At 43.6% G+C, this 27,014-nt stretch overlaps 1 protein-coding gene across 4 annotated transcripts in view; it reads left to right on the top strand.

Moving 5' to 3' along the window:
* Window positions 1-785: 785 nt before the first annotated feature.
* SH3GL2 (SH3 domain containing GRB2 like 2, endophilin A1) overlaps window positions 786-27,014 on the top strand; it is a 210,008-nt gene continuing 183,779 nt past the window's right edge. The window contains exon 1 of one of the 4 annotated variants that reach the window (XM_080667635.1): window positions 786-1,302. In XM_080667635.1, coding sequence (XP_080523761.1) covers window positions 1,258-1,302 — 45 coding nt within the window. In that variant the 5' untranslated portion in view covers window positions 786-1,257. Of the gene's footprint in view, window positions 1,303-1,358; window positions 1,584-25,851; window positions 25,957-27,014 lie in introns of those variants that run through there. The other 3 variants (XM_080667639.1, XM_080667638.1, XM_080667636.1) reach the window with 3 other exon arrangements.

Below are 27,014 nucleotides of genomic sequence, written 5' to 3'. Positions count from 1 at the left end.
AGATGTTCACCCTGTGCCCAGGCAGCCTGCAGAGGGGTGGAGGTGAGGCCTGCGGTTCTGTTCAAGCAGCAGGGGTGGTGGAGGAATGAAAGGGGTTCCTAGTACTCCCATGCTGCCATGCTGCTCCTGTTCTTCCTTGGCAATGTCTCTCACCTTGCCTTCTGTCGCTCTGTCCTCTCCTTGTAACTTTCACCCCTAAGTGGGGACAGCATTCAAGTTCGTTCCTATGTTCTCCTCGGTCCTAGAAAACCAGGGGAAGTGGCTAATTACCAGAAATTAGAACCCATCTAGTGCTGTTCCGCTACCAATTCATCGAATTCCATCAGAGTTTCGCTTGAGCCCAGGCATCTATACTTTGTGATACATGCCGTATTTGTATAACTTAGCATCACGCTTGTTCACATTAGATAGTGCTTGTTTTAGATTGGCAATCTGAAACCCACTATCGTAAGTGAAATCCAAGTTCACATTCGGGCCTTTTCATAGCTGTAAACAGAGGTTTAAGTGCTATTACTGTAGTAATAGCCCACTTCAATTTTATTTGCCCAACTGTAAGGATTTTTAAGAATTCTGTTCTTTTTAAGTCGTTAAGTTGTATCAGACCAAAATAAATACTAAAGAAGGGCTGGTGGTTTTCCCTAACGTTTGTAGGTTTAAGGGATACTGAAACCAGGGCAGACAAATGTTTTCTGCGGCCAGCCAAGCAGGGGCCAGGCAGAGTAGGAGCGATGACTTATTCATTATCCCCATAGGACGCCACTCCTTCCTTCCCAGGCTGCAGAGGCCAGGCTCTCAGGGCAGGCAGCGCGCTGCGGCGACCTGGGAGCCAGCAAGACACCTGAGTCCTGCTGGTGCCTGGGCCATCAAAGTGACCAGCCCACAGTCCGCGCGGCTACGAACCAGACGCCCAGGCCCTCTGACCAGGCAGCAGGCCCGCGAGTTCCGCGGGGCCGGGTCCGCGCGTGCGGCGCCCGCGCCCAGGTAGCTCGGCCAGCAGCACCTGTCCGCCAGCCCCGCGCCCGGGGCGGGGCTTCCCGCGTCCCCTTTAAGAGGCCGCATCACCCGCCCCTGACGTCAGTGTGTCTATCCGCACGAGCCCGCGTCCCGCGCTGCTCCGCGCCCCAGCGCCCACAGCCCCGCGGCTGCACGACGAGCGGCGGCCGGGAGCGCGCCGCCCCGCTCGGCCCTGCTGCTCCGCTCCGCCGCTTCCTCCTTCACGCACCCGCAGCTGCCTGCGCCCGCGCGCCCTCCAGCATCATGTCGGTGGCCGGGCTAAAGAAGCAATTCCATAAAGCTACTCAGGTAAGGCGCGGGGCAGGTGCGCGGCGGGGCGGTCCCGGGCGGAGCCGCGAGGGGCGCGCTGGGCGCTGGCAAGGGGTCGGGAGCGTGGGACCCCGCTCTCCCCGGCTGCGCCCGCATCGCCCGCCCCGCCGGCCGCCGCATCTGGGACTGGGAGCCCGCCCTCCATTCCCCACCCCCGGCTCAGTGCGGAGCTGCGGGCGCCTGTGAGTGTCCGGCGTCCCGCCTCCGCACCGCCCAGTGCGGGGACGACCGGGAGGGGACCCGGCTGCACCATCGCCCAGGTGCGCAGGTGCCTCGCGGTGGGAGATTATGTAAAGTCGCCTATTTCCCCGGTGACCTTGCGGTGTCGGTGCCCCCGATTGTCCTGGGATGTGCTGGCACGAACGGTGGTCGGCGCCAAGGGTGGCTGTGGGGATGTCCGCGGTCGGTGCTCCTCCCTGGTCTCTGAATCACTCCTCCCACGGTCGTCCGCAGGCTCAGAGGAATGCGAGGACGGGCTGCCTTCTGGAAGCCCATGCATCAACTTTTCCTTGGGGAACTTGGTGGTCCAACTCCTTTCAAGCCAAGGCTTGACCAGCAGTCAGCATGTCTTTAAAAAATTCCCAAGGGTGTTGCAGCCTTAACCAACTCATCATATATTTAACATTTTTTTTTTAGTGAGCCTTTTACATTCCGGATGTGGCTGTCTTTCTCTGTGGGTTTAATAAGCTGTGATTATTGTAAAACATTAATTCAGATTCTAATCATTTAAATCTCAGTGGGCTTGGTTGAAGGATTTTATGTAGGGGAAAATACGTGAATGCTTATAGCGTGACCTATATCTTACATAATGAGTAGGAGTACTATTTTTTACAATCCAGAAACAGTTCTAGTTTACAGGATCTTTCGCTAAGGGCTTTGTTGATTTATTTAAATATTCCTTATAATTTAGCCTTAAATCTTGTTTTCATAGATTAGCTTTAATTAATGCTGAGCTTTCTGGTAATTCCTCAGAAGTAGTGAGGTTTTCCCCAGGCAACTACAGTAGCAGTCCTGCTAGAAAACACATCCAGAAAGGGTGAGGGTTGTGTTTTATAGAATCTTGGATAAGTTAGGGTGACAGATGCAGCACGAAATTCCTCTGTGTGCACCCACGTGCCATCTCTCACCACAGACTTGCCTTGCCTTTATAGAACCAGTTATTTAGGTCGATTTGAGAAATCAAAGAAACTGAGACCATTTTAGTAAAAATGCCCATCAGTGGCATCATTTTTGCTCTTCAAATTGGATCTTTCTGCGGCCTCTCTGCCAGAAATGTTTGTGAATATAAGTGTATTGTTGGTGTAATTTGGAAGGTCTCTCATAACTTTATGCTTCAAATGCCCTCGGATTTACAGACCCAGCATAGGCGCCACCCGTAAGGTCCTAATGTCGCAGGCAGGACGTCTTTGATGTCCCTGACCTGTTTTATTTTAGGTACTTGTCACTTCTCTAGGGCAGACCTCAGCACCAGGCTTACCAACCCCACATCTTTTTTTTTTTTTTCCCTTGTTGATTCTGAGGACTTCCTTTTGCAAATCTTGGTGCCTTAAAAGGCAATTAGGAGCCTTGGCTTTAGGGTGGGAAAGGCTTTCTTGACCCCTTCCGCTGCTGTCTATGACCTTGAGCAAGTTCTTTAACTTCTGAATCTGTCCTTGCTAAAATGAGGATAATATCAATTTCTTAGAATTGATGTGAACATAAGCGAGTTTGTACAACACACACACAAAGTGTTCACTAAATGTTGTTAATATTAAGGATAATTTTATTAGGTTAAAATACTGTCCCTTATATTGGCAAGAATGAGCATGAGGAAATTATAGAAGCTAGAATTTTTTTAGTTTTGGCTCCCTTAACAGAAATAATCAGAAGGCTCCATTTCAGCCAAATCCTGAAGTTATATGTAGCTTTGAATGTTCTGAATACAAAATTGAAATTGTGATGTGAAAGAACTTCTTAGGTTCTTGGAGGATGTCTGCCTGTGGTAAAATTAGGATTTATCACACTGAATCCAGATGCAGAATCACCACATCATTTGCTTCTTTTTACTGAAAAGCCTTTCATTTTAAAGGTGGAGCAACACAGAGTCTTATCCATTGCTTAATGTAGCACAATCTTAGAGAGCCCAAGGCAAAGGTTATTCTTGCTGGGCATGTATGTGTATTTTTAAGGGTGTGTAAAGCCAGTACCAATGTTTGCGTGTGACCAAGATGTTAGGGGAAATAGCCATATTATCCATTTTCCCTATACAGCTCATGAGCCTGATCTTATCTACAAAGGAAGCTTTAGACCTAGAATTATTTCCTTTTTAGAACAGATTTGCTATATTAGTCTATGTTTCTTAAGTGAAGATCCCTCTTGAAGCAAATGTTTCTCGTGTGTGTGTGTGTGTGTGTGTGTGTGTGTTTGCTTATGTGAGGGAGGGATGATATTTGTATGAAAAAGCAGTATATGTTTAATGTTTGCCCACTGATTTGAAATATCAGATTAGATGTGTCATAACTATTCTCTTGGTTTAGAACTGACTATTTCTACCTTGTTGCTGACAATTCTTTTCAATATCTCAGCTATTTGGAGGTGAAAAACTGCTTTTGCCAAATTTTACTAGAGTGCAAGAACATGTTAAAATAGCAAAAATTGATCATCTTTTTACTTTAATAAACTTTATTACTTTACTGCTTATAAAGATGTAATTTACCATGCAGTTAGAATAAATAAGGTATTCTCTATTTATTCCTGTAAAATCCTATATAATAAAGAGTTAATATGCAAATTGACCATCACACCCTCACAAGATGGCTGCCTATGACCAGGCCAGCAGGGGGGTTAGTGAGGGACGACCAAACGACTGAACAAGCAGGCTGTGTGGGGTGACCAGGCCAGCAGGGGGATTAGTGAGGAGTGACCAAATGACTGAACAAGCAGGCTGTGTGGGGCCACCACGCCGGAGGGGGCGGGGGAGGGGGCGACCAGACTGGCAGGGGGGTAGTTGGGGGCGACCAGGCCAGCAGGGGGGCAGTTGGGGTGACAAGGCTGGCAGGGGGGTCAGTAAGGGTTGACCAGGATGGCAGGGGGTGGCAGTTAGGGGCAACCAGGCCAGCAGGGGTGGCAGTTAGGGGCAGTCAGGCCGGCATGCAGAGGCAGTGAGGGGGCGATCAGGCTGGCAGGGGGGGACAGTTAGGGGTGACCAGGCAGGCAGGCAGGTGAGTGATTAGGAGCCAGCAGTCCAGGATTGTGAGAGGGATGTCTGACTGCCAGTTTAGGCACGATCCCTGGGATTGGGCCTAAACTGGCAGTCGGACATCCCCTGAGGGGTCCCGGATTGGAGAGTGCAGGCTGGGCTGAGGGGGACCCCCTCCCCCCCCGCACGAATTTCATGCACTGGGCCTCTAGTAAGGAAAATAAGCATGTATTATTCTACTTTTAGTGTTTTATTCATATTGAGATTTCATTTTAGCATGAGTAATGGCAATATTGTTTTTCACTTGTTTTACATTGATAGCAGATTAGTAACATACTGTTCTTACAAAATCTATATAATTTTTTTTTTGCTTTATCAGGCATTGATGTGGATGTAACTTGCTTTATAGTACCGTGGAAGTCTGTTACACAATAAAATTTATTAGGTCATTATATTAGTTTGCTAGAGCTACAAAACAAAGTATCACAAACTTAGTACCTTAACAAAGAAATTTATTGTCTTGTACTTCTGCAGACTTGAAGGCTGAAGTCAAGGTGTTGGTAGGGCCAAGCTCCCTCTGAAGGCACTGGGCAAGCATATGTTCCAGGCCTCTCTTCTGGCTTCTGATGGTTTGTTGGCAATCTTGGCATTTCTTGGCTTGTATGGGCATTCCTTGTTTCATTGTGCTTTACTTTAGTGAGCCTCACATATGTTGTGTTTTTTATAAATTGAAGGAAAGATTCTCCATGCAAAAATATTACTGCTCACTTTATTGTGATAGTTGCTTTATTGTGGTGGTCTGGAACCGAACCCACAGTAGCTCCAAGGTATGCCCGTAGACACCTCACCCGGATCTCTGCCTTCGTGTTCACATAGCATTCTCCTCTGTCTCTCTGTGTCCTAATTTCCCCTTTTTCTATGGACACCAATCATACTGGATTGGGGCCCTACTTCAGTATGACTTCATCTTAAGTAATTAGATCTGCAATGACTCTATTTCCAAATAAAGTTACATTCTGAGGTACTAGGGGTTAAAACTCAGCATGTGAATTTTTTTTTTTTGGGGGGGGCAATAATTCAACCGATAACACTCATTATTTGCATAAAAGGATTCACAAGTGTTTTAACTATTGTATTTGATTCAACATTTAAAAGGATAATTCAGTTTGTAAATAATATGCTTTCTTCTTTCAGTGAGTTTGGTTAGGATATGTACCGATTGTAGACTTTGTCTCCTGATTTTGTTTTCAGTGATGAAACTCCTTTGGTTAGGCTGTGTATTATGATGTAGTCTGGCATGTGATTATTGTCATACTCAGCTTCTTCAACTGGAAACATTTAATTATACTGGTATTCTGTGCCTTTCTGTTTTAACTAATTTCTTCATCCTTTATCATATTTAAATTTTTTTTTTCAAAATGCACCCTCCTCTGAGGGGCGATCACATATTTAAAAATCCTTCCAGAGGTGTCAGGATCGACTTAGATAGTGTTTGTGAGAGTGCCATCCTTGCATAAGAAGGACAACTTGAACCATGTTTTTTAAAAAGTTGTTAATGAGCTCGAACTTACTCATGCACATGGCTAGTGGACATGTACCTTGTTTGAAATGAAAATTGCAACAGGAAATAATTTCCTTTGAGACAGCTTCTTTTTGATCAAAGTTTTTGTTGACATAGTTATATATTTGCAAGCTTCCCCCCCACACACACACAGTGATTCTTTAATGTTTTAAATGGAGTTTATATGGATTTTAGTTTCACTTTACTTGTAACATTTTAAAGTATCCCCCAAATTAATTAGAAATATTATTGAAAATGGCAAGACCTAGTTGGTAAAATTTTCTATTTTGAGGAGTAATGTCATTGGGGGTCGGGGGGAAGGAGCTTATGTTTGCAGAGCAGATTCCATTCTGCCAAGCCTCTTGTGCTACATACAGATTCCCAGGGCCTCAGGCAACCCTCGGGCTTTCTTTAGAGCAGGAGGAGCTTGAGAAAATGACAGAGAAGGGCAAGACCCTAGTACCCTGCTGGTGGGAATGCGTACTGGTGCAGAGAAGGGCAAGACCCTAGTACCCAGTGATCCCACTTCTAGGAATATATCCTAAGAAATCTGAGTGAATATATGCACCTCTATGAAGATCTGGAAGTAGCCCAAGAAAATGACAGAGAAGGGCAAGACCCTAGTACCCTGCTGGTGGGAATGCGTACTGGTGCAGCCACTGTGGAAAACAGTAATAAGGGAACTGCTGTTTGACCCAGTGATCCCACTTCTAGGAATATATCCTAAGAAATCTGAGTGAATATATGCACCTCTATGAAGATCTGGAAGTAGCCCAAGTGCCCATTAGTAGATGTGTGGATAAAAAAGCTGTGGTACATTTATATACTGGAATACTATGCAGCTAAAAAAGAAGAATTTCTTACCCTTTCCGACAGCATGGAGGAACCTGGAGAATATTATGCTGAGTGAAATAAGCCAGTCAAAGAAAGACAAATACCACATGATCTCACTTATATGTGGAATCTAATGAACATAATAAAACTGATTAACAAACCAGGTTCAGAGGCATGGAACAGACTGACAGATCTCAGAGGTAGGGGTGCGGGGGAGATAGGAAAAGATTAACCAAATAACTTATATGCATATATGCATAACTCATGGATACAGACAATAGTGTGGTGAAGGCCTGGACTGGGGCAGAGGCTGGGAGGAGAGGAGCTTGGGGGTGGGGGGGAATTGGGGGACATCTGTAATACTGTGAACAATATTTTAAAAAAGACCCATTGATAGGTGAATACAGGTTTCCCCACTGTATTTTCTGAAAGTAGAGTCTTCCTATGAAGACTCTCTTAGGCAGAAATGGTGTAAAGCAAAGAAGCAATTGCCATTAATTTACATGAAATCATGTTCTAGGGTTTCCACACCCACAATTCAAGGCATGCACATTTTTCATTTTATTCACCACAACCCAAAGGCTTCATTGAGTCATTTTATGCTAAGCCTAACACCTTTAGAGCTCTCTTAGGTTCTTCTGATAACCTGGGACACATCTTGCTAATGGAAGCACAAAGTAAATCGAGGTAAAGTGCAGGTGCTCACAGACACAGGGCAAGCTCTGGCGGCTTGATGCCGAGGTGCTGAGGCGGCTTCCCAGGGAAGGTGCTTGGTGGGCCACTGTCGCTGCTGGGGCACGGCTGTCTCTATCAGGGCTCACTAAACGCTAAATTTCACCTTTTGCCTTTTTTCATAAAAGTGAAAATCCTCTTTGGATTTCTTGTGGTTAGTGAAAACAGGTGCTAAAGTGGGTCTTTCATAAAAGGGAGGGGACTTTTGAGAAGGAGGGGCTCCGTAATGAGAATCAGGGAAGGTGGAATTTAAGGACAGCTGCAGGGTCCCTCAGAATGAGCAGGCCTTCAGAAGTTAACGCCAGATGGGCAAGATACTGGGGGGTAAGAAACCAAAGGGTTTCCTTGACTTCGTCTCCCTTTCCCCCTTCTGTTCTTTTGATCCTTTGTGCCCTTGCTCTGTGATCTTAGGTGTGATAATCAGTCAGGTGTGTCCACAAGAGGGAACCCAGAAAGGTTCAGGAAAACAAAGTTTATTATACCCACAGGTCCGAGAGGGGGGAGAGAGAGAGAGAGAGAGAGAGAGAGAGAGAGAGGGGGGGGGAGGGGCACTGAATACCAAGAGAGGGCCAGTGGGGAGAGGGCCAGGGGAGCAGGCTCAACCAAGCAGGCTCAACCAAGCAGGTGAGGAGCCAAGAGAGAGCATGGGGACTCCAGGCAAGTGCCTCTATTGCAGTTCAGGTTGGAGTGCACAAGAGAAGGCTGGCTAGAGGGGGATTTCCTTGGTGCATTTGAATGTTATTAGGTCATGGTCAGGGGCAGCAAGAAAGGGGATGGGTCACCTATCACACTCGGGTACTTGTTCACCTGAGTAGGTGCTAACAGTTTGTGTAGGGCAGTGGTCGGCAAACTGCGGCTCGTGAGCCACATGCGGATGCTTGGCCCCTTGAGTGTGGCTCTTCCACAAAATACCACCGCCTAGGCGAGTCTATTTTGAAGAAGTGGCGTTAGAAGAAGTTTAAGTTAAAAAATTTGGCTCTCAAAAGAAATTTCAATCATTGTACTGTTGATATTTGGCTCTGTTGAGTAATGAGTTCGCCGACCACTGGTGTAGGGCATGTTAAGGCAGCAGTCGGCAAAATATAAAATTTTACTGTAGCCCGGCCAACATGACTCTGTGGTTGAGCATTGACCTATGAACCAGGAGGTCACAGTTTGATTCCAGGTCAGGGCACATGTCCTGGTTGCAGGCTCAATCCCCAGTAGGGGGCGTGGAGGCAGCTGATTAATGATTGTCATCATTAACGTTTCTATCTCTCTCTCTCTCCCTCTGCCTTCTTTTCTGAAATCAATAAAACTGTATTTTTTAAAAAATTACAGTACAACCTTTCTCAGTTTGGGGGTTTATATTTTATTTCCCTAATCATTTTGAAGCCCAAATGCTTGAGGCTTTATATGGTCTGTAATCTATCTTACCTAATAATAGACAAACATGTAAATTGACCGTACCTCTGCTATGCCCACCAGCCAATCAGATTGAGTATGCAAATTAACCACCAAAGATGGTGGTTAATTTGCATACACAGGCACTGAGAGACTGGGGGCGGGATGCCTGCATCGTCGCCATGGCGTCCCGCCCCACCCCCGGTATCTCAGGGCCTCTGGGCAGTGTGGGAAGGCAGGGTCAGAGTGGAAAGAGGCGGCTCCAGGGCTGGGCCAGAGTGGAAAGGCGGTTCCGGCAGCCAGGGAAAGGAAGGCCCATTCTAGCACGAATCTTCGTGCATTGGGCTTCTAGTAGTATAATAAAAGCCTGAGCGACCCTAACGGCAGAATGACTAGAACAACCGGTCACTATGATGCACACTCTCCACCAGGGGGCAGACGCTTAACGCAGGAGGTCAGTACACTCCCACAGGGGGAGCGCTGCTCAGCCAGAAGCTGGGCTCATGGCTGCCGAGTACAGCGGCAGTGGCGGGAGCCTTTCCCGCCTCCACAGCAGCACTAAGGAGCAGTAAGGAGCAGCGAGCAGGTGGGCAGTAAGGAGCTAGGGGTCCCAGACTACAAGGGGGATGTCCGACTGCCGGCTTAGGCCCACTCCCCACAGGACATCTCCCGAGGGGTCCCGGACTGCGAGAGGTCGCAGGCTGGGCTGAGGGGACCCCCACCCCCACAGTGCACGAATTTTGTGCACCAGGCTTCTAGTGGGTATTAAAGACTCAGATGAGTCCTATAACTCTACCTATTGAAACATCATGGCTGTGACACCTGTCACATGGTTTTGCAGACTACCAACAAATACGTTCAAACACTACTAACATCTAAGCCTGATGCTTCAGGAATAACTACTATTTATGAAGATTTTACATTTAGTACAACTTTAAATTCAGGATATAGTGTTCCAGAATATGGATGATGTGGGCAATAAGATTATTTCAAAACCTTAGAACACCTTTGACCTGTTTTCTTCTACCGGTAGTCAGTTCCATTTGCCAGTTACCACAATGGAAGTTCTTCTTTCGATCTAATTTTCAACCAGTTGATTTGGTTGTGTTAATATTACCTTTGCAAGAGGGCCTAATGCTTTAGTTTAACCAAGAAATTTTAATGCGTCTTTGTTGCGCAATGCTTGTTTCATTCATATTTCCTATCTGCTTCATGGATCCAGGATGATTAGGGTTCCACTATCTTTAACATATGAATTTTAAGGTTGCCAAAAGGCATGAGCATACTGGGACAAGAATGGGAGATTTTCATGGGCCAGGCCTGGAAGAGGAGTGTGCTGGGCAGAATGCTAAGGCCCTCGACCCTCCCTCCTATGTAGTTCCCTCCCCTCTGAGTGTAGGTCAGCCTGTCCCTATGAAAAGATGTCACTCCCAAGATTGTTACCTTTTATGGCAAAAGGGAGAATTTTATGGTTGGGCTTGCTCTAATCACATGAGTGCTTAAAAAGCAGAGCATTTTCTCTGGCTGTTACCTAAGGGCAAGTCAAAGAGATTGGAAGTATGAGAAAGACTGGACATGCCGCTGCTGTTTAAAGGTGGAGGGGGCGTGTGGGAAGGAATGCACTCAGCCTCTAGGAGCAGAGAATAGCTCTTGGATGACAGCCAGCTGGGAATCAGAGATCCTAGGCCCGCAGCCTTAAAGAAATGGATTCTGCCAACAACCTGATGGAAAGGAATTCTTCCCTAGAGCCTGCAGACAGAAGCCTAGTCTAGCTCATACCTGGATTTTTGCCTTGTGTGATGCTAAACAGATGACCCAGTCAAGCTGGCCCAGACTTCTGACCTGTAGAACTGTGAGCTAATAGATGGTTATTGTTTCACACTGCTAAATTGGTGGTAATTTGTTATGCAACAACAGAAAACTAATAACTGGAACAATCACTTTTGTTTGTGTTCAGTTGGCTGGAACTCGTAATATGACCCAACTGTAATAGATGTAAGTGCAACAGAAGAAGGGAGGAGGCTGGGAATTGTAGTCCAGCAGTGTATCAACAATGTAGAAGTAGGTGTTGGTAAGAGGTGAGAAGTCTTTGCTCTCCCTGTGACTATAACACATTAATTTATATATGCTTATGAGTTTATGTATATGCACATAATCCATCATAAATATACATTGTAAGTCTATTTTGCTGAGTCAGTCTTTTCTAAATACATAAGGGTCATGTTCCATATTTTTTTTAAAAATACATTTTATATTTTACAGTTTTCTTCCTGTAATTTTTTATATTTAGGTATTTTTCTCTGGTGAACCACGTTTTTTGCTGCTGTTTTGTTCCTGATCAATTTTAAACAGTGAAGTTGTTTACTTTTTGAGCAGCCTCTTAACTTGGTAGTACAATGACAGCTTCATTAACCTTGGAATGTAGAGACTGTAGAACCATGAGGAGGTTTTGAATTATGAGTCTCGGTGATTTTTACCAGTGAGAGTAGAGTGGTTACACTTCACCCTGCATCTGTCTGTGCTTGTGGAAGGGCAGTGCCAACACAGACACAATGACATGCCCTTATCTAGTACATCAGCCAGCTCCGTGGGAATCTGAAGTTGTTGGTGAAGTTGTTTTTGAGGATTGCAGATGCATGCAGCACACTGGAGTTTGTCTGTGATATGTTAGCTCTGTGTTCTTTGCCATGTTTTATGGATCCAAAGCCCTGAATGGGGTTCTAAGTGCAGCTGGTGGACAGTGTCCGACACTCTGGGAAGGATGAGTTCTGGCCCCTGAGATGTCCTGTAAGGCCTTGGTGCCAGTTGGGCAGCGTGGCTGGGGAGAGAACAGTCAGACATGGTTCTGCATCTGAGTAATGAAATAACCCCAGGGGGCGTGTCCTGTAGGAACTGAGTTCAGGGTGGGCGCAGCTTTCACCCTTCTCGTTCTTCGCATTTACTGCTCACTGAAGTGATTCCAGTGTGCTTCTTCATGTTGGACAAATGCTGTGTACAGTGGCTTGCTGGCCATGTTTGTATTACTCATTAGACTACTTCTAAGCAAGAGGGACCTACAAACCTAAACCCTTTGCTATAACTCTCCTCCATCATGCTTCTAGACCAGCCGTGGGCAAACTACGGCCCGTGGGCCGGATCCGGCCCGTTCGGCTGTTCTATCCGGCCCGCGGAGCCGAAAGAGCGGAGGGTTCTCTTGCTCTCCCCTCCGCTCCTTTACTTTGAATTTATATTAGTTCACACAAACACTCCATCCATGCTTTTGTTCCGGCCCTCCGGTCCAGTTTAAGAACCCATTGTGGCCCTCGAGTCAAAAAGTTTGCCCACCCCTGTTCTAGACTGACTGAAGGGTGTGCTTTCTGGAGATGTTCCTCATCAAACACCTCCTCAAGATTTTACTCATGAGAGTTAATGTCCTGTTATCCAGAGATTCTATTCTGTTTCTTGTGTTCAACCTTGCACTTGAGTTCTGTCTTCTGTTACACTTTTTAATTAAGTTTAAGAAATATAAAATTGTTTTCCATTAAGCTCTTTCCTGTTCAATTCTTCCATTACTCTCTGTGTATCTGTGTCCCTTTAAATCTCACAAATCCAGAATCTTTAGATTTTCCACATTTTTGGTCATTACCTTCACCTTGAACCCAGTACCAATTATTCATAGAGATCCCTATAGTGCTCATCATCCATCTCTTCTCTAAATTTATTTTACTTTTATTATTAATTTTAATCCTCATCTGAGGATATTTTTTCCATTGATTTTTAGAGAGAATGTAAGGAAAGGATGGAGATGGAGGAGAGAGACACATTGATTGGTTGCTTCCTTCTCTTGCCCAGACCAGGAATTGACCCGGTGACTCTGGTGTGCAGACAATGCTCTAACCACTGAGAAAACTGGCCAGGGAAGATGGGAAGGATCGTGGTTTCAAAATTGAAATTGTCCAACAAGTATTTTGTAATCAATACTTCAAACAATAAATAATCTAAATTAAAAAAGTGTTTTGTGATGATTAAAAATACATTTAATTCATGATATAAAAGCTCTTTCCACTACCTTGAATGTCACAGGATATACATATTTAAAACATTTTTATCTATTTTCAATGTAAATCATTTTATATGAAAGAATGTGTCCTAGCCAGAAAAGTTATCATAAAATTTCTTTATCAATGCACTTGTCTAAATTTAATTACTTTACTTTTACGAGGCAGTGAATTATGCTGATATCATGTGATATGTACTGGCTTGTCCTTTATAAGATCTAAATTTTTGGTGTCTGATATCACTGTCTACTACTTGATTCAGGTGAATTTAGGCAGTCAACTTCTTTAGACGCTTCTCATATGGTTATGGTGGAATAATTTGACTGTTCCCCAAATTTGTCATTCAGTTTTATCTTCATGACTTTTGGCATCTGTATTTATGTTTAAACTATTGATTTGAGTTTAATTGAAAAATGAATCATATCACTTTCATAAATGGGAGAACCACTGTCACTTGTCATAGAAGTATAGGAAATTTCCACACACAGGTATGTTAAGTTCTAGATACCCTTGCTTGAGTAAATCTGTGAGCTTGAAGTTTATTCTGCTTTTGTTAAAACAGGAGATTATGAAATGTTAGACAAACGGTAGATACCCTGAAATACAATGATACTTTTTCCTTCATGAAATCAGATGATTGAAAGAAGAATACAGCGAATGTTATCCTTGTCCAGGGTACAGTTCTGCACCAACTGATCAAAACTTGCCCACTTCCATGATTTAATTGCATAAGTGGTTGACCAGTTTCTGACCATCAAGGAATTTTCTGCCCAGGACAAGGGGGTTTGATTATGTATCATAAAAGGGGCCATTTGTGGAGTCATCCATTCTGTAACTAATGTTCAGAAAAGAGGCAGAGGCGTACTTCAAGAGAAGCTCTTGAAATCGCTTAGAAAATGGTGAAATACCGCCAGTCTGTATAGAACGTGATCAATAGGATCCCAGGAGAGGAAGCTCAGGGAATTCAGATGTCCTGCCAGTTTTCCAATTCTGAGGACCTTTGAGACCCCAGACAAGTCACTGGTCACTTGACTTCAACACCCACTCCCCTCCCCCAACACAAATCCCAAGTTCGAGAGTTGAGGAATATGGTCTTGTGCATGAGTTTCAGTTCCGACATTTTGTGCACCTTGTCCTGTTCCCCTCTGATCCATGTCTAAGTGTACCTATGGTCATTCTGAAGAGCACACCTAATGTTGCTCCTCTGCCTCAACCTCTTCAGTGGCTCCCAATGGCTCCCAGCACAAGGTCCTTATCAGTCCCGTGGAGGAGTTTGAACCATGATCTGACCCCCGTTGCAGATCTAGTCTCATCTCTCACAGCTCTTTATTTGTGTGATTATCGTTTACATCATCCCATTGTATCACACAAGTATAACTGCCTCTGAGCCTTTGCACCGTGCTGTCCTCTGTGGACATTCCCTTTCCTCTCTTGTACTTGGTCCTTGAGTAATCACTACATCTCAGCTTGATAATTTCTCACGGAAATATAACCTTCCCTCATTTGGTGGGGGTCAAATGCCTTTCCACGTGCAATGAAAACTGCCCAGAATACTTCTAAATGTAGAGGTTGGCCCACTGCATTGCAAGCATCAGTTTCCTTGTTGGCATCACCCAGGGTGAGCATAAAGGATTTCTGTTCTGTCCTTCATTGTGTCCCCAGTGCCTGTCCCATGGTAGGCAGTCAGTAGATATATGTTGGATTAATGCATCCTTTATGTTTCTTTTCTATTATCTGTCTATTTGTCCATCTGTGGAATTAACCTGTGTATACATTTTTAATTTGTTTATTTGTGCTTTAAAAATCAGATTTTTAAAAAGTGATCAGGTGCTTTCTTCTTTTGTTGTTTTTTAATCCTCACCCAGGGATACATTTTTTCTTAATTTTAGAGAGAGTGGAAGGAAGAAGGAAAGAGAGAAATATTAATGTGAGAGAGGAACATTAATCGGTTGCCTCCCATATGTGCCCTGACCGGGAATCAAATCTGTGACCTTTTGGTGCACAGGACAATGCTCCACCCAACTGAGCCACAATGGCCAGGACTACATCAGGTATTTTTAAGAGTCAATTTAGATGTTAAATTAAAGCATGCCCTCATAAAATTGTAAATTTGTAAATTTAAAATAGACTTCCTTAATTGTAAAAAGGGATAGCATGGCTAGGCATTATTTTAACTCATTAACTACGCATGACAACCATCATATAAGGGCATTCTTGCTCTAATTTTACCAAGGAGCACTGAAGCACAGAGAGGTTAAGTAAATTGCCCAAGGTTACACAGCTTTAGGGGCAGAGCCAGGATTTTAATCCAGACCAGCTAATTTCAAAGTTGGTAATTGGCAGTAATTCTCAACTGTGAGATGTATTCCAACCTTAAATGTCTAAGAAATATCTTAAAGCATATAGTAATAATTACGATAAAGATGCGCACCTTAATAGACAAGTAAAACATATGGAAAGGCAATAAGGAAGAACTGCAAGTGGCCAGGATACAAATATGCAAATCATGGGAATCAAGCAGCAGTTTATGACATTTTTCATTCTTTAGAACTGCATAGATGGAAAGATGAGAACTTAGAAAGCAAGGGTGTAGGAATGTGCGTTCTCATTGGTGGTGGGAGTGTAAACTGTTGAGACACTTCTGGCAATATATGGAAGAACTCAGCAGTTCTCTTCCTTGTAATTATGTTTTCTGGAATCTACCCACGGAAAATAAATATGTAAGCATACGAAACTTGTGCCCACAGTTGTTCACTTTAGTAGGTATTGTAGTGAAAAATTGGAAACAACCTAAATGTCCCCTATAGGGGATAGGGAAATAAATTATTCTATGTCTATACTATGGAGCAGCGGTCGCCAACCGGTGGTGGTCCGTGGGGTCCGCAAGTTTGGTGACCGCTGCTATGGAGTGTATATAAGCCGTTTTACTTGTAGGGCAGTATTTATTTATGTAGGGAAATATTTATGATTATTGGTAAGTGAAAAAAGCAGGCCAAAAATCAGTTATGCAACAGGCCTAATATTGGGGAAAAGGATCTATCATAGTAGCTAAAATACACTGAGAATTTATATGCCAGGCACTGTGCTATATTGCTATAAGACCTTTTTTAATCCATTTATTTTTTAAAAATTGATTTGAGAGAGAGAGAGAGAAACATTGATTTGTGGTTTCACTTATTGATGCATTCATTGGTTGTTTCTTCTTTGTGCATGCCCTGACTGGGGATTGAACCTTGGCATATCAAGGACGATGCTCTCACTAACTGAGCTACCCAGCCAGGGCTATAAGATTATTTTTAAACTTAACATTTAAACAGTGATTTTTCCTGATCAGTAAGCCTATGGATGAGGAGTTTGTGTTTCTATATTTCCTTCCTTGTGATTTATAGTTAGATGTATGTCACTAAATTTTCTTTCTACTCCATGGTCTTTACTTCTTATTCCCATCTCCACCTTCCTCAGGTTAAATTGAAAATAAGAAGTAGAAGAATCTTTCAAGCAGTCACTCTGATTGAGGGCAAACCAGTTTGCTGTTTAGGCATTTAGCTTCAGACTATTTTGAGTGCCTGCCTCACCCTCCATGGAGCCCAGAATTAAACTTTTGCTTCGATTTCTTTTGAATGCATTTCCTGTTTCTCTAAGAAGTGTAGAAGCATCATAAAAAAGAAAGCTGCTAATGACCTTTGCATTTCTTTCCTTTTTTAAAAAATAAAAGGATATTTTTCCATTGATTTTTTTTTTTTTTTTTTTTTTTTTTTTTTTTTGAGAGGGAAAGACAGAGAGAAATGTGAGAGAAACACATCTATTGGTTGCCTCCAGCACGCACCCTGACCAGGGCCCTGGCTGGAGAGGAGCCTGCAACTGAAATATGTGCCCTGACCAGAATCAAAGCCGGGATCCTTCGGTCTGCAGGCCGACGTTCTACCAGGTGTCCTCAAACTACGGCCCACGGGCCACATGCGGCCCGCCGAGGACATTTATCCAGCCCGCCGGGTGCCGCTGCCTGTCCTGCTTAGCAGCCGACTCGTCCCGGGCCTGCAGTGCACATAGGAATTTGTTCATAGTTTTTTTTAAAAAACTATAGTCCGGCCCTCCAACGGTCTGAGGGACAGTGAACTGGCCCCTGTTTAAAAAGTTTGAGGACCCCTGTGAGCCAAACCGGCGAGGGTGACTTTTGCATTTGTTTTAAGTGTAGGTTTTCCCCATGTCCCTAGTCTTTCTTAGGGACAGTGTCATGGCTTTGATTCTGGGAAGGAGGGTGCCTGAGACACGTGGAGTGTAGAAGAGCACTTCTGCAAGATGTTCTTGGTAATTTGGTGCTGAGTGTTCAGCATCATTCTTCAGCCCTTACACCACAAGTCTCCTGGGTGCCTGTCACTTCTTAGCTTCTCCACAAAAGGCTTGGAGGCAGTGCCATCCCAGCCAAGAAGAATGAGTGAGGTGGAGACACCCTCAGAAGATAGGAGACATTTCCAGTGGTCCCCTTGAACATGAGTGCAAAATACCTCTGGTTGGTTTCTATTTTGAGAACAGAAAATGTAAAATTTAGGAAGCCATGGATGGAAAAATAATGCCCCCTGTTCTCCACCCCAAACAAAATAGAACACAGTGGAGGACCCACTACCATGAAACACAGCCTCTCCACCCCATCTGGTCCAACCTGTGACCCCTCTCAGGCATACTACCTCCGTAGCCTGTGACTGGTCTCCCAGCCTTGAGACGGGCAGGCCACGTCCAGCTTCCTCCCAGAGAGGACATGTCTGGCAAGAGCTCGCAGAGCGCTGCGGTGGCTGCTGATTGTGCATGAGTGTGCCTTTATGGGTGGTTTGGCCTTCTCTGGGGCCTGGCACTCTTTGGTGGCTTCAGTGAAAAGTGCCTTGAGCTCTGAGACAAATAGGCTGTGAGGTCATTTCTGGAGTAAAGCTTGTTTTCTTTCAGCTTCTGCAAAATATCTTCAAATTTCTGGAGCCAATATTAACTTTTAAATTGGAAAACAGAGTCAAAGATTCCGCCTCATGAAATAAAGAGTAGTAAACCGTGGTGCTGTTGAGTTACAAATATGGCAGTGCAAAGGCTTTTGCCCACTAGGCTTTGTGGTCTTGATTTAATATTGTTTGTATATTCACTGTATTTAATACACAGGAGATGTCTTTTCATAGCTGATAATTAATATCCCTTGGATGGCCTGGCTGTGTGGCTCAGTGGTTGAGCATCGACCCTATGAACTGGGAGGTCACAGCTCGATTCTGGGTCAGGGCACATGCCCAGATTGCAGGCTCTGTTCCCCGTTGGGGGTGTGCAGGAGGCAACTGATCAGTGATTCTCTCTGATCATTGATGTTTCTATCTCTCTCCCTCTCCCTTTCTCTTTGATCAATAAAATTTTATTTTATTTTTTTGGATGAGTGAAACTGCTCAGAACTGGGACTCCACTGTGGGGAATAGACTTCATTTCAGTTTCCCTTCCCCTTTTGACGTTTTAGGTTCTCTGATTATAGTGACTCCTTCCTACGTTGTAGTGTCACATTTTGTATCAAGGTTACTAGTCAGCCTTTCCCTCCTGTCTCCAGTCAGGCCACATTTTGACCTGGGTTATTTTTTCAAAACTCGAGTATGTCCTTGCCACTTCTGGTTGCAAAGACCAAAATCCTAAGTAGCGAGCTGCAAGGGCCTGCGTGATCTGACCCTTGCCTCTGCCCCCTGATTTAGTGCCGGTTTCCCCTCACATTGGGCTCTGATCATCCATCTGCCTTACAAACAGTAGACATGAAATCGATTACCTCCCAGGCTCTGCGCTGAATCCTGGGTACAGAGAGGTGAATAAAATACTCATTCCCTGCCTGCACGGAACTGGCATGTAGTGTAGAAGACAGAGCAATAATCATGCAAATATATAATTAGACACTGTCTCAAGTACAACAAAGGAATGCGAGGGTGCTTTGGTAGAGAGGCCATGGCTGACACTGTGTTTCTTCAGCATGTAGAAAAGTGGAAGGCTATTTATCAGGTGTACCCAGGGGAACTCTGACCAGCAGAGATTATTCCAGATCTGAGAAAGGTACTGTTATTTGCATGTAAAAAAAATAACAGATGTTGGTTTCACAGACTCTTGCGTACTTTAATTCAAAAAGGTTAGTCTTGAAGTTAAAGAACTGCTTCTTAACGTTTTGCTGAAGCTCAGATAATTGCTATTGAATGAATAAGATTCTATGATATGATTTACATCATTATCTTTCTTATGGAAGACCGTATCTCTGGCTTTTTGGAAGAGGTGGTCATGGAGTCTCACTCTGAGGATGCGATGAAGCACACAGGAGTGCCCCCAGAACAGGCAGTTGTGGGTGGGGCTCTGCGGCCAGGACCCTGGGCCTGATTGACTGCCCACCCTCCCAGTACCCTGGGGATACTTCACTCCTGCTCATCCGTTAGCCCTTGATTCAAGTGTTACTTCTGGGAAGCACCTTCTCTGATCTGCCAGATTGTATGAGTTTCCCCTTAATTCATTTATTGTGGTTTGTCATTGTGCATTAGTTTTGTGGCCATGTGACTAAATGTCTGTCTCCCTCATTGTTCTCTAAACTCCTAAAGGCAGGGATCAGGTCCCTTTGCTTACTTTTAGTGTAGATGATAAGGCACATGTATAGCTCTTACCATTTAATGTAACTCTATAAAACCCTGTGAGGTAGTTACCATTATACCCATCTTACTGATGAGGCAGTTAAGGCACAGAGAGGTTCAGGCCTTATCCAAAGTAGCACAGCCATTCGTTAACTGTAGAGACAGAATTTGACACTGTCAATCCATCCTTTGGTTGCTGGAATAGACCTTAAATTGATCACTTAATAATTCAGTCAATGGAACAGAAAAGAAAGTCCAGAAATAGGTAGTATCAGTATATTGTGGTAATTTTGGTATATGATAGAGGTAGCATCTCAAACCAGTGAAGAAAAAAAAATGGATTATTCAGTAAATCATGTTTGGATAATTATCTATCAGCTTGGAAAACAAAATAAAAATGGATCCTTTTATCACACCGTATACTAAAATAAATTTCAGGTGGCTGGAAAATATGAAGGTTAAAGAGTGTAAAGCAGTAAAAGTAAAATATGGGTGCTCTTGAGCTGCAGAAATACTTTCCAAACGTGATTGATAAGATTTAGAGACTGCAGAATAAAGGTAGGTGATTTTTGTTACATAAAAAATGAAGTACTTCTGAGCAGCAAAAGCATCCTAAATGTCTAAATGACAAATGAGATTAAGATGTGCAGCATATAACTAAAACACAAAATGGACACAGCCCAGTTTTGGCAAGAGTGTGGAGCCAAGGGTGACTCTCATATTAATCCTTTCCGGGAGCCAATCTGGCATTGTGTCCATGTGTAGGCAGGCCTCCCTTTGATGGAGGCACTTCTTTACATTTACCAAGTACGGTAGGAAAATTGGAGATGCGTGCAGAGACAGATGCGCAAAATTCATCACTGTGTTAATGGTAGTGAAATGTGGTACAATTGTGCAACCGAGTTCTATGCAGCCATTAAAAATGAGGTAACCTTGCCCTGGCCAGTGTGGCTCAGTTGGTTGGGCATTGCCGTGCGCTGAAAGGTTGCTGGTTTGGTTCCTGGTCAGGACACATGCCTGGGTTGCAGATTCAGTCCCCGGTAGGGGGCACGCATGAGGCAACCGATCGATGCTTTGCTCGTGCATAGATCTTTCTCTCCCTCTTCCTTCCTCTCTCTCTAAAAATATATAAAAATACATTTTTAAAACGAGGTGATCTCTATTAGCATGGCCGCCTTTCTTTGATATACTTGAGGCAGAGGGCAGATTTTACCAAGGCAAGGATAGCATGAAAGTACAGGTAACATTGTGGGCAGGCCTGTGTCCAAATGAGCTGCTGCATAGGGGTTTGAAACGAGGTTCATGGTGCTAATGATTATCTCTAGATGTGGGCTTTTGAATGTTTTCTTTTTCTTAAAAATGTTTGGATTTTCTTTAAAAAATTGAACAATGAGCCGAAACCGGTTTGGCTCAGTGGATAGAGCGTCGGCCTGCGGACTGAAAGGTCCCGGGTTCGATTCCAGTCAAGGGTATGTACCTTGGTTGCGGGCACATCCCCAGTGGGAGGTGTGCAGGAGGCAGCTGATGGATGTTTCTCTCTCATCGGTGTTTCTAGCTCTCTATCATTCTCCCTTCCTCTCTGTGAAATATCAATAAAATATACTTAAAAAAAAATTGAACAATGAGCATATATCTTGTGAATAAAGAAAACTATCCAGGAAATGACAGTAAATAGGTAAGATTGGGCATCATTATTTATTCCTTTTAAATCTGAACAGTTTTTTAGTTCATGAAATAAAAAATTGAGATATTTGTTATCCTTTTGTATGTACTATTCAAATTCTTACAACACTCATTTTTGACTCCTACAAATGCTACGCCCACTTCTGACCTTCTGAGACACAGGATTAGAGGTGTTTGAAATATTCAGGGGACTGAACAGGAGGCCAAACACAAAAAAAGGAAGTGGAGTTCTGAAGCACTTTCATTAAAATTGCATGAATCTTGGAGATTATTCTCCAGCACAAAGCCTTCCTGCATGAACCGGATCAATGTTTCATAGAAACACAGCTTTTTAAGCATCACTGTTCTTAGACTCTTCTGTTGCTAATTAAACGTTTTATGTTCTTTGCCTTAAAAGATAGAGTAAGACAAAGGAGGAAAAACACCACCACCACCAAGGTGTCAAAGATGTTGAAGTATAATGTTGAAGGGAGGATTTCAAATGAACCACCTACGCACACACCTCCGTCAGAGAGGATATTAAACAGTGCAGCTGGCTCAGATTCTTTTCTCAGATCTTCTGAGCAGAGTTTAATAAAGCATTAATTATGTAGCCCCCTCCCCCCAATTATAAACAGGGATTATCTAGCTGCATAATTTTGCTAATGATATACGCAAAAGAAATTCTATTTCTATCCTACTGTAAGATATCTGCTTGTTCTTTAGTTACTAGGGTTATGCTGATTTCAGAACTGTAAGTAGCATTTGATATTCAACACTCTGGGTGGTTCAATAAATTTGTACCACTATTTTGGATTTTGTGGGGAATGGACTTTAAAGAATGGGCTTATGATAATCTACAATATGGGGACACATTTGGGATCTTAAGAAAAAAAATCTTTACTCTTTGTCCTATGCGAGGGATCATGGGAAGGCAGAGGTGAGGGAAGAAAGGGATGGAGTGTCTATGTTGTTGAAAAATGCCATGTGAATCTAGAGTTTAGGTTTTAGGGGATGGAGATTGTAATATGTTGTTGGAGCTGCAGTGGATAATGGATCTTGTCATTTTTTTCTGCAATTTCTTCTTTGTCATTAGCTCTGTGATAACCACTGTGATTTCTTCTTCTTAGACACTGTGTTTCTCCGCATTTTGAACCATTGCATGCAGACACCCCCTGAGCTTTCCCTTGGATGCCTCATAAGTGTTGTTGTTTCTCCAGTTTTGTTGCGCCACGTGGCCTCTCAGCCAACAGTGCAGGTCCTGTTGGGGTGGGTGTGCTTGATGAGCACAGGTGTGTCTCTTCTTGGTTATCGAAGCTCATGTTGTCTTAAGTCAGTGGTCGGCAAACCGCGGCTCGCGAGCCACATGCAGCTCTTTGGCCCCTTGAGTGTGGCTGGCCGAAAACCGACTTCTGCGCATGGGCCACGAAGTTTCAATTGCACTGTACGTGCGCGCCCGCACGTGGTGTTTTGTGGAAGAGCCACACTCAAGGGGCCAAAGAGCCACATGTGGCTCAGGAGCCGCAGTTTGCCGACCACTGTCTTAAGTGATATTGTATTCTTTAGTCTGAACCAATCTGTTACCAAAGGATATTTAGGAAAACAGGTGAAAGGTGAAAAAAATAAACACAGGGCTTAATAGTCAGAGGGTATTTTTAGATTTAAAAGCAGCACACCACTCTCCATGAAATAGTTAAGTATAATTATTGGTTCATGTTCCCATTTTTGGTGGCTTTTCTTTAAAGGATGAAATGCTGGTTTTAATGAAAGAGAGAGAGAGGGATGGATTGGTAACCCAGATTTATGTGAGTGTGGTTATTTTGTCTAATGGCTATATGGATAATATTTCCTTTTATCTCTTATAAAATATCATTTTTAGCCCTTAAAAAAATAAAATCTTTCCATAGAAGCTTCAGAAAAGGTGAAGTTATATATTAATGTAAGTCATGACATTAATTAAATTTAAAAATAATTTTTTAGAATTACGGGAGGAAGCCAGTGAATGGAAAATAATGTCGTTATTTTTCTAGGTCCCCTGGAATGTTTAAGTAGAGCTAGAAGTAATTTTTAAAATCATTTTGCGTGGCCCAGTTTATTTGGTGACTGTTGACTCCTCTCACCACCCCTTGGCATATGGTTATTGCGGGAGAGAGTCTCCGAGTGGGAAAGTCTTCATCTGTCTGTAGTGGATTTCATTCTGTCAAATCGTTATAAGTAGTTCTAGTTCTGGTAGTTATTAAAGGGAAATGTCCGCCCTAGCTGGTTTGGCTCAGTGGATAGAGTGTTGGCCCGCGGACCAAAGGGTCCTAGGTACAATTCCAGTCAAGGGCACATGCCTGGTTTGTGGGCTCGGTCCTATGTGCAGGAGGCAGCCAATCAATGATTCCCTCTCCTCATTGATGTTTCTATCTCTCTCTTCCTCTCTGAAATAAATAAAAACATTTAAAAAATAAATAAAAATAAAAGGGAAATGTCAAGCTTGGGAGTCATGAGCTGGGGATCTTACAGATCATTTCATGTAAGGGGAGCTGAGACGTCACCATTTCAAGGGCATTGCAAGCAGAACTTCTTGTTTAACTTGATGAAACCTCGCCCTTCCTTCCCAGGCTGTTTTTTCCTTCTTTCAAAAACCAAATTGGCATTATTTATATAGAGTGCCAAAAATGAAGAGCTCTGCTTATTGGATGGTATGACTTAAGAGAGGAAAAGACTGAAGAATGGCAATCCGACATCCTTGACATTCTCTGGACTCAAGGCAGGATGCATTTGGCACCCAGCATCCTTCCTCAGGATCAGGATAGCTAGCGACAGAAGTGATCTTAACTCATGAGCTGCTGGGCTCCCATTTTTTTTAAGTTGTTTGCAATGACCTTTGAATTTGTTCTCAGGTCTGTCCTGCCTCTCTCCTGCTCTGAGACCGGGCTTTTTCATAGACTACTTCAGCCCCCTCAGTCTCTTAGAATCATTCCTGTCTCTGTCTCCCACAAGATGCTATGTCACATGCAGGACATTTATTTTCTTTAGCTTATTCACCTCCCAAACCCAGTCAATGGAGTGTCAGTTTGATTGCTCTTATCTGAATGTCTTGTTTCACTTAGGGTGTCAATGTAAGTCAGTGTTGAAATCAATTTTATGGCTAGGTTATAATGAAGCATAAAAAACTCTCTCTGATTTGGTACATTTTGGCGAAAACATCTCTTTTTGCAACTTCAGCTTCTCTCTTTCCAAGTGTTTTGAGTTCATTCTGTTATTAAGACTCCCAGCCTCCTTATCCCTTTTGCCCTGGCCTTCAGGAGGTTGGCCGGTCTGAGGACTGTCAAAGTGGTGGATCCTGCCTTTCTGGTGGGACTCAGAGGGGAGGGTGCCACACTCTCATTCAGACCAAACAGAGTAAAAATACCTGAAACATCATTGATTTGCAAAGGAGGGACTATAAGCAATGCTAACAAGATAGTTAACTGTCAAAGTTTCTTCTTTATTCTTCCAATTTATTATTTTTTGAAAATGGAGTAGAGACATGTAGGAGACACCGGAACAAGAATGAAAAAATTTTTGTGAGAATAAAAAAGGACTTTTATTATTGAATCTTCTTATTTATTTTTTATTTTTTACTGCTTGCACTAACTGCAGGGTGGTTAAAAGAAATCCTAGTTATTCTAGAAATTGATGTGCTGTCAAGAAAACTCCACCTTCAGTCCCCTGCAAAGTACACTCAGCTTTTCCTCTTTATGGTACTTTTCTGGCAGATGATTTTCCTTAGGCAGATGTGTTCATTATTCTTCAGTTATAGGCAAAGAGCCAGACTAGCGACAGGACTCTGGACCAGTGATTGAGCAGTGCTGTGTGTGACTCTGCTTCCCATGCATGATACAGAGAGTGTGGGCTGTGATTACAGTGCTTGGCCCATTTAGGAAGGGCAATGAGTTCTGGTTTGTTTATGAGTAAATTGAATCCATTTTGCCTCATTAAAAACCCAGAGTAACCTATATACCCATGTTCATAGCAGCATTAGCCACTATAGCCAAAAGGTGGAAGCAAACTAAGTGTCCATTGACAAATGAATGGGTAAACAAAATGTAGTATGTCTATACAGTGGATTGTTATTCATCCTTAAAAAGGAAGGTGTTCCTGTCACATGCTATCATGATGAACCTTGAGGAAATTATGCTAAGTGAAATAAGCCAGGCACAAAAGGACAGATGCTGTGTGACCCCACTTACATGAGGTACCTAGAGTAGTCACATTCATTGAGGCAGAAACTAGAATGGTGGCTGCAGGGACTGGGAGATGGGATGGGGAGTTAGGTTTAATGGTTAGAGACTTTCAGTTGGGAAAGATGAAACATGTTCTGGAGATGGATGGTAGTCATGGTTGTACAACAATGTGAGTATACTTAATGCCACTGAACTGTACACTTAAAAACCGTTAGTATGGTAAATTTTATGTTATGAAAAATTTTTCAATTAAAAAATAAACACACAATCCTGAGTGAGACACTCTGATTTTCCTCTCATCACAGTGCAGTGTGGCTCTCTTGGTCCTGTGGTTGGTGCTGGGAATGATACAGTGAGCAAAGCTATTGGTTGGAAGGGGCCTTACTCATTATCTGCTCCCACACTCATGTTACAGGTAAGAAATCTGGGTCTCCAGGGAGGTGATTCACCTGCTTCATTGCAGGGTGTGGTCCTCCAGCCTTCTGGCTCCACCAGTTTTCCATGGAGACAGCCCGGATAAAGAATACTAAGAGGTGGGCTGTGGAGTCACAGTGCCTGGGCTTCTCTCTGGCTCTGCTTCTTGACCCAAATTCACCCAGATGGTTAAATTCTCCAAACCTGTTTCCAAATATATAAAATGGGAATCCCATCAGCCATGAGGTGGTTGTGGGAATTAACTGAGCTGGTCCATATTAGGCACTGAGCATGGTGTTTTGGCACACAGTAACAAAAGAATGCTAGCTGTGTATTCCCACTATTGATTTTGTTATTGTTTCTAGCTTTTGCTGCAAGGAGGATTTGGAGGCAAGTTGGGGGATTGAGGCTCAGTGGTAACCACCTGTTAGCTCTCTGTTCTTAGCCAGACTGCTTAGTCTCTCCTTGTGTACCAGTGTGTGAGATGGTGGATGAGTTGCTGATCTTGGTGTGGTGGTTGTGAAGGAAGGAAGCCCAAGATAGAGAACTTGGTTAATGGTAACAAGCTCAGTCTATTGTAGTGGTTAAGGGAACGTATCTGCAGGCAGGAGGCCTCAGGTCTGCAAAGTCCTGGTCTTCAGGAGCAGTGCTGAGAGCAGACATGCTAAACTCTGATTTGGGGCTGAGGGTGGAGGTGTGTTCTCTCTTTTTTTAAAAAATCTTCATTGTTGAAAGTATTACATATGTCCCCCTTTCCCCCCATTGACCCCTTCTAGTCCTCAACCCCTGCCCTAGGCCTTCACCACCCTATTGTCTGTGGTAGGTGTGTTCTCTTGAGCCTGCTTCTCACAGTCTTCTGAGGAAGGGGTCACTGACTCTTCTATGTCCGAGAAGTTGGTCAGCCTGCACGGGGAGCTTGGCATAGTGCGAGGCAGGGACAATGATGATAAACACCCTCCCACTACTGACTCATTGTCTGTCCTAACATTCTACACTTGACCTCAATTCACTAATGCTTTCCCCACCTCCCCTCCCAACTACTCTAATCCAGTAATTCTC

This window comes from Plecotus auritus, assembly GCF_963455305.1.
Source record: "Plecotus auritus genome assembly, chromosome: 5".
In the NCBI taxonomy this organism is placed as follows: domain Eukaryota; kingdom Metazoa; phylum Chordata; class Mammalia; order Chiroptera; family Vespertilionidae; genus Plecotus; species Plecotus auritus.
The sequence above is the reverse complement of the archived record's forward strand: the minus strand, read 5'-3'. Positions and strand labels throughout refer to the sequence as shown.